At 38.0% G+C, this 8,323-nt stretch overlaps 1 protein-coding gene across 2 annotated transcripts; it reads left to right on the forward strand.

Moving 5' to 3' along the window:
- Window positions 1-204: 204 nt before the first annotated feature.
- LOC121586486 (major histocompatibility complex class I-related gene protein) lies at window positions 205-5,409 on the forward strand. 2 transcript variants are annotated; one of them, XM_041903197.2, is made up of 6 exons: window positions 205-416; window positions 1,970-2,242; window positions 2,375-2,668; window positions 2,784-3,068; window positions 3,266-3,382; window positions 3,783-4,416. In XM_041903197.2, the coding sequence occupies exons 1-6, from the start codon at window positions 347-349 to the stop codon at window positions 3,836-3,838; spliced, it is 1,095 nt and encodes a 364-aa protein (XP_041759131.1). In that variant the 5' UTR covers window positions 205-346; the 3' UTR covers window positions 3,839-4,416. The 2 variants fall into 2 exon arrangements, with proteins under 2 accessions (XP_041759131.1, XP_041759132.1); XM_041903198.2 differs by lacking the exon at window positions 3,783-4,416 and adding an exon at window positions 4,424-5,409 and having other exon boundaries at window positions 206-416.
- The last annotated feature ends 2,914 nt before the right edge of the window (window positions 5,410-8,323 follow it).

Consider the following 8,323-nt stretch of genomic DNA (forward strand, 5'->3'; position numbering starts at 1 on the left):
AAAGCGTCTGCTAAATGGATTATTATTATTATTACAAAAGAAAATCATGTAGCTCAGTTGGTAGAGCATGGCGCTTGCAACGCCAGGGTTGTGGGTTCGTTTCCCACGGTGGGACAGTATGAAAATGTATGCACTCACTAACTGTAAGTCGCTCTGGATAAGAACGTCTGCTAAATGACTATGAAAAAAAAATAAAAAAAGTACTCCGCCATAAAACCCACAGAAGAAGAAGAGGAAGCAGAAGCAGCAGCAACTCATCAGACATTTGTGAAGGAGCTTTCCATCGACATTTACTTTTAAAAATAGGGATATAGCTTAAGAAAACACCTGTAGTTTAATTAACAAGATGTATAGACCTAATTTGATGGTTTTTGTTTTATATTTTTCATTAGAATGTATTTGCCAGAGCCAAAGCGGTAAGTACTCGACTATCAAAAGTGAAAGTAAAAGTTTACATCCAGGCTTGCCAAAAAAATAATACAAAATAATACTTTTAAAATCGCTATATAAACTGCTGCGGCCTATTAGCATAATAGTCTACTTGTTTAAATTGCATTATAGCATTTGTAGTGGACCTTTATGCGCGTTTCTCCATCCATTGTATCGATTACCGGAAATCTATTGCGCACTTACAGGCCAGCACAAGAACAAGAACACACATATTTTTACTTTGCTTGGAATAACCAGGCATAGCGTCATCTACTTATTTTTTATTATCACAAAGTAAAACAAGTGCAAGAAGATTTAATATGTTTGTAATGTGTTTGCAATTTTACAGTAGCCTATATACTGATAATGACTTCTGCAATTTTACACACATTTGTTTATTTGTTTAGCAGCAGCTACTCTTCCTGGGGCCCACAAACAAAACACAAGTCATAACAAGTAACAAAACACTTATACACTCACTGATATTTAAAATACGATATACAAACAATACAACAACAAAACAATACATGTACAAAGGAAAGACATATGATTTATATTCTTTATGGTAGTGAATCTGGGGGATAGCCCCAACCGGTACTCAAACCTGGATCAAGCGACTGTCAAGCCAACACCTTAATCGTTTCACCAAGAGGTCCGAAGTTCTTGATGAGGTCGGTAGGTGTTGGGTTAAGGTCACTACATTACCACCTTAATTCAGGCGAGCGTGTCCCCACACTTCTCTTTACCAAGTCCCTCTCCGATGACCTCACGGGCCACATCCCATTTCTGACACCAATGTAGCAAATTCACAGGGTAGCCCGGACCGGGACTCAAACCCAGTTCCAGCGACTGTCAAGCCAACACCTTAATCATTATATCAAGAGTTCCAAAGCTCTTCATGAGGTCGGTAGGTGTTGGGTTAAAGGGATAGTTCAGGATTTTGTCAATGAATCCCTTTATCTGCTACCCCAGAGTCAGATGAACTCGTGGATACTATTTTTAGGTATCTGCGTCCAGTATGAAGGAAGTTAGAGGTACTTTTGAGAGCCAACGCTAACTAGCTGTACCCATAGACTGTTAGTCATTGCGCTAATGCTAGTTAGAGGTAAATTCACAAGCCAATGCTAACTTCCTTCATACTGGACAGAGAGACATAAAAATGGTATCCATGAGTTCATCTGACTCTGGAATTAGATAAAGGGCCTCATTGCCAAAATCCCAAAGTATCCTTTTTAATATATTAATATGAAATAGGTTGATTTATAAGTTGCAGAATGTGTCCCACTTCTCACTAATGCACTAGTGTGGGCTTATTTGTTATTGATATGTTACCTACCATTTAGACAACATCATGCAAGGTCTCTTTGACACTATTAATTGACTACATTATTTTGTTTGCCGTTACAGACCTACAGTGTGATAGAGATAAATATTTGACATACAGTAATTTCCTGTTCATGTTTTACTGCGTTGTCTGAGTAACATAGAGAGAAGGCAAATTCCGATAAATTATCTTAATGTAAAAAGTTTTCCTCTACAGCCATCTACTCCCTGAATTACATCTACACTGCCCTCTCAAAGCCAGTAGAATTGCCTGGTATCCATGAGTTCACTGCCATGGGCCTGATCAATAACAAACAGATCGACTACTATGACAGTGTGGCAAAGAAGAAGATTCCCAAACAGGACTGGATGAGGGAGAAGCTGCCAGCAGACTACTGGGAAAAAGGCACTCAGTCACGCAAGAGCAAGGAGCAGTGGTTCAAAGTTAACGTCAACATCCTGATGGACCGCATGATGCATAACAGCACTGGTGAGGGACCACACCTGAAATGTGTCCTACGCTCACCGTTAATCTTTTAAAATTGTGGGTCATTAGTTATCTATGTATATTGCCATAGAGGCATCATTTACCTCATTTTTCATTGTTTATTTTTTGTTTCAGATGTCCATATCCTTCAGTGGAAGCATGGCTGTGAGATTGACCAACAGCCAGACGGCACATTGAAATTCATGAAGGGCATTGACCAATACAGCTACGATGGTGACGACTTCCTGGCCTTCGATGATGCCACTATGCAGTGGGTGGCCCCAGTTGATCAAGCTCTGCCGACTAAGAGGAAGTGGGACGGGGTGCAGATCCTCAACCAGTACACCAAGGGCTACCTGGAGAAGGAGTGTGTGGACTGGCTGTCTAAATTCATGGAATATGGGGAGAAAGAATTCAGTAGTGCTGATTGTGAGTACTTATGAACCTTAAATAGTATAGCCTAACAAATGGTTAACAAAAAACGACCATTCGTAAATGTGAGATCAGAAATAATATTAATGTTCTCCATTTATTCCCTCTTTAGCCCCTCCAAAGGTATATCCATTTGCTAAAAAGGCCCAAATTGCAGGACATGTCCGACTGACCTGCATGGCCACAGGGTTCTATCCCAAAGATGTGGTTATGCATATTAAGAAGAATGGTGTTCCATTGACCAAACATGATGGAGTGCTGTCTACAGGAGTCCTACCCAATGATGATGACACCTACCAGATCAGGATGAGTGTGCAGATCCCAGAGGCAGATAAGGAAACTTATGAATGCTATGTCAACCATGACACTTTGAAGGAGCCAATTGTGGAAAAATGGGGTAAAGTATGGTTCATTTGGTTTAGTAGTGTTATTGATGGTTAATTTGGTTTAGTGTTATTGACATAGGAAACAATCTTAATTTGATCTGAACAGCATACTAACAACAGCTTTGCAAGTGAAGCAGGAACGAAACTGAAATTAGCTTCTGGTTACATATTGTTGCTTTTTATAAAAACTATGCCTTTTGTTTTGCAGATGGAAAATGTTGTGACTGCGGAAGTGTCGTTGGTGGAGTCATTCCGGCAGTCATTGTCATTATTGGAGTTCTGATCTTGGTGGTCCTGTTGGTTCGGTACAGAAGAGTCATAATTGGTAGGTCTGGATTTATATCAATGAAACTATTTTTTTTTTAAATCAAATTATTCCTGGCTTGAGAACTACAGGTTAGTATCACAGCCTCTCCCTCGGTCTGTATACATGTGATTTATCAACATAATGGTTGAATGTTATGTATAACATACTTTTGACACTAGTTGTGAGGACAACATGATGTTTCTATATCAAAACAACTAACTGCTCATCCATTTACTGTATTTAGATATATGTTTTGGTTCTGAAAAATACGGCCTATTTTAGACACTCATTCCTATTACATTATCCTCTTCTGAAGAGAATGGTTGCATTAAATACATTGTGTTAAAAGTTACTTTTGAAAGTCACAGATAATTTTGTTTTTTCAATTTACTGGAACTTTAGATTGTGTTTTTTCCAGCTACTGGCAATGGAGTGGCCTTTTCTGATTTAGGTTTTGCCGTTCTCAAAAGATGAAGAAAATGGCTGACCCCAATATGAGAGATTTTCTGTGTGATCATTCACCATAGTCCAAAGGTTTCTTTGATTGCTCTATAAGACAAGCAATGTTAGTATGATAATAAACATGCAGTGAAACCTGAGTTACCTTATGTCAGAGAACAGAACAAGGCACTATTATCAATCACATATACACTAAAAAAGCAATTAGAAGAAAATAGCATATTGTTTGGTTACCACACAATCAGCATATTTTCATTATCAAAATGGTTTTATGATATGTCAATCATTATCTAATTTTGGGGGGGCTAGACGTAGGGCTAAATAGAATTACTATATAATCCTTAAGGACAGTTATTTTACAAATGTAATATTTTATTGATAATTAAAATAAAATAAAATGCCAAATGGTACAGGTAACCCATTATTAATTTAGATGAAATAGGATTTTGCAGTAATTTAGATGACTGCTTTTTCTGAAATTTGTTGGTTGAGAGTTGTTTTTACATGTCAGTAATAAGTAATCAGTGCAACTCTATTATGCACTGTTAACTCATGTTCAATCTAATAATGCACATATTTTCCATGTCTAATTATGTGCAGGTTGTTAGATGACCATTGGTGGCTAAAACTTCCTGACCGGACCACGAAGGAAAGTCAATTCATTTCATAATTTTATAGTATGGCTATTGCTAACGCTTGTTATTCAGTTACATGTTGATGTAGCTCATTCTCTTCAATGGATGTATTCTGTCATATATTTCATTGTTTTACTGTTACAGTGGATGTTACTGTATGGAGAGGCATCTTTAAGGTATTTGTATAGGTCTTCAGGGATTATAACTAGACCTGTACTAGATCAGGGTTATATAAGTCTACAGGTATATGCTGATATGTTTTTATACCTCTGGCAAATCAATGACATACTCATTTTTAAGTAACATTTCAAAAGAGTTGTAGACAAACATTTTAAGTAATATTTTGAGTAACAAAAAAGCACATGTTCTTTACAGTGTTTTTACCAGATTGTGTATCTTGTTTTAAGGTCCTGCAAGTATATGTAAAAGTTTTATGTTGTTTAATATTGTAGAGCATTGTTAATACTTGGGGTATTTGCAATATCATTTGTTATGATTGTTTATTTCAACCTAGGGCCCATTTCAAAACCGTTCACTGGGTTTCCAGGCTAAGACAAAGCTACACTTGAATTAATATGCAGTGGAGTTTTTTTAATATCACATTGTAAACATTGATGTATGGAGGACACAAGTAATTCCAACATGCAGTCTTGAAGCTCAAGACAAAAATATTTTGTATCTTCTGCCAGAAACCTAGTCAGGGGTTTTTAATGAATAGGGCCTCTAGTGTTATGCATACTACCTCTGGACTAAATGCATTCACCAAAGTATTTCTTTAATTTTGCTTGGCATTGCTGTTACTATTTACTAAACCAGTATTTTACATGACTTAATGCATACATGCCCACGGATGTACACACACAATGTGTATAATTTGTACTGCTTTTGAAACATCCTGTATGAGTTATTCGTTTTTCTGAAAAAAATACAAAATAAATAATTCAAGCCCTTTTTTTTGCACTTTCTATAATTAAACAATAAGGCCCGAGGAGGTGTGGTATATGGCCAAAATAACACAGCTAAGGGCTGTTCTTAGGCACGACGCAACAGCCGTGGTATATCAAACCTTATAACACAGGTATGACAAAACATTTCTTTACTGAGAGTTACGTTGGTAACCAGTTTATAATAGCAATAAGGCACCTCTGGGGTTTGTGGTATATGGCCAATACACCACAAACCCCCGTAATTAGAGCAGTAACCAACATAATTACCAACGTAATTAGAGCAGTAAAAAAATGTTTTGTCGTGGGAGGGTTCAAAGTGGTAGGCATGTTGTGTAAATGAAATGATACAAACCCCCAAAAATCTATTTTAATTCCAGGTTGTAAGGCAACAAAATATGAAAAATGCCAAGGGGGTGAATACTTTCGCAAGCCACTGTATGGCCATGGTGTACTCTCTTTTAGAACTATGTCTCCTGAAACGGCAAGCATCCTTACTGTCAAGAATCTAATCAAATTAAATCAAATCCAATTGTATTAATCATATATACAGAATACAGCGGGGTGTAAACAGTGCAATTAAATACTTACTTGCAAGCTACCTCTCAACATAGCCCTTATGTCATCCCCCCGAAACAAATGCAAATCTCCCGTTATTGTAATGGTGAGAGGTTAGGATGTCTTGGGGGTATGATATTTATGCGTCTGTAACTTTCTCACTCATCGCTATTCACAATTAATCTGGACTATCCGTAATCCATTAATGTAGAAGTGTTTAGAAACTTATTATATTCTTATTTACAATAAGTGACCTCAAAATGACACAATACTTTATTTACCATTCATTTCTATTGGGAACAAAATAATATGAAACACAAACAAAACAAACAGCAAATGCATCCAACAAGTTTGTAGAGTCTCAAGCTTGATGTAGTCATTGTGTGCTAGGAATATGGGACCAAATACATTTTTTTTGACTACTTTAATACACATAAATGAATTTGTCCCAATACTTTTGGTCCCCTAAAATGGGGGGACAATGTACAAAAAGTGCTTTAATTTCTAAACGGTTCACCCGATATGGATGAACATTTTGTTGACAGTCTGCACTTTACCCGCATGGTCATTGTATCATTTAAAATCCAAAGTGTTGGAGTAGTGAGCCAAAAGAACAAAACATTTCACAATCCCAATACTTTTGGAGCTCACTGTATATTGTATTCAAACTCTTTGCTTCTCCTGAGATAGCCGTTGAACATGACTCTCAGTTCCATTACATTACACATAAGAGTCATTGGACAAAGGCGTCTTCTGTACAGGGGAGTTTTGTTTAGAGCCTGTCGTATATGAAGATTATGACTTTGTTAATGTTTTTAAGTGGAACCTGAAAGGATGTTTATTTAGCAGAAAGAGAGCCGGTTTTAGTGTGACACCCCGGATAGGACAGAGAAGTCTGTGTGTTGTAGACAGGGGATTGGACAGTAGAGGGAGCCACCCATATCTTGGGAAGATTATATATACTGGGTAAAAACGACGAAGAGGTTAGAGCGGCCATTGCAATCTGGGACGCCGTTCTCCGGGTGTCATGACATCCGTAAACTAATGCTGAAAGCTTGTGATATGAATAAACTTATGATCAAGGTTCAGTATGAGCGGACTCCTTTGTTTATCAGCAATATTTGCCAGCATTGACTCGATACTACAAGCCCCAACGCTCTAAACAACATGTTAAAATTATACACACCTTTATAGGGTTAGTGTTACCACATGGCCATATCTCCATGTTATAGCGCGAGTTTTCAGAAAACAGACGGAAGACCGAGTTGACTACCTGTGCTAAAAAGCTATCTGCCTCTCCTAACACCTATGTGTAAACGGAAGACGAGCGCCACAAACATGTTGTCACGAAAAAATAAGGTTGGCTGCAACTGTGTTAAAACAGTAAGTGTATTTTGCATTTGAAATTATTTCGACGTGATTTATGTTTCTAGAACCGTACCGGAATTGAGAATCGATTCACGTTTAGAGTTTAAAGTATTTGGCTGTTTTGGCTGCCAGAGCCAATTCACACTTTAAAAAGAACATTTAAGGTCCTTGGACTAAGGAGTAACGTTAGGCTCCTTTAGTCCATTATTGGGCTACCTCTCAACAGTGAAATATGATAATAGCAACAATAAAAGTAACAACAAAAACACAAGGCAAGTGGTAAACAAATATTAAAAGGTATAAAAGTAGGAGTCAAACAAACAGTAACGATATGTACTATGAAATGTGCTACAGTATGTCAACAAGTAGATAAAGTGAGCAGTACAAGTAAATAGTCCAAAATTATAGCAACAGTTATGGGAGTGAGTGAACGTGCGTATGCGTGTGCAAGGGCTGTGGCTTTTGTGGAGCGATAGGTAATAATGCTTTGTGGGTGTTCAGAGGCCATGAGAACGGAGCGTGACCAGGTAATCAACCAAGTCCTGGATCCCACCATAACCTCCGATGTTGTCTGGACCAACAGATTCCTGAAAGAAACATAAAGTAACAAATTAGCCCTTGTATCACTGACATAAATCAACATAAGAAGCATATAAATCTATTTCCATCAGAAATTCCAAATAAATGTTAATTACTTACATCAGGGTTTATAGAGTGCACCGGCGGGGTGAGAGACTGAACACTGCCTCCATCAGAATGCCCAGCCTGTACAGGAACGTAGGACAGGGGACTGACTGATGGACTGGCGAGCCCAGGTGTGGAGGACAGAGACCCAGGTGGTGGAGTAGCCGTACAGGAGTGGAGGACAGGGGACTGACTGATGCAGCTGTGGACTGGATGCTGGTAGTGATGGGAATTTTTTAGTGAACTATGGGATAAACAAAGTTAAATCACAGACGTGATGAACACATCGTCGGGATTCTCTGTTGCTAGGC

The sequence above is a fragment of the Coregonus clupeaformis genome, chromosome 17, assembly GCF_020615455.1.
Source record: "Coregonus clupeaformis isolate EN_2021a chromosome 17, ASM2061545v1, whole genome shotgun sequence".
Classification (NCBI taxonomy): domain Eukaryota; kingdom Metazoa; phylum Chordata; class Actinopteri; order Salmoniformes; family Salmonidae; genus Coregonus; species Coregonus clupeaformis.

Excerpts from the sequence above, each read along its gene's own strand:
- LOC121586486 (XM_041903197.2), top strand. The coding sequence starts at position 347 with ATGTATAGACCTAATTTGATGGTTTTTGTTTTATATTTTTCATTAGAA. Across the intron at positions 3,069-3,265 it reads GCCAATTGTGGAAAAATGGG|ATGGAAAATGTTGTGACTGC; the intron begins GTAAAGTATGGT and ends TTTGTTTTGCAG. Across the intron at positions 3,383-3,782 it reads GTACAGAAGAGTCATAATTG|CTACTGGCAATGGAGTGGCC; the intron begins GTAGGTCTGGAT and ends TGTTTTTTCCAG.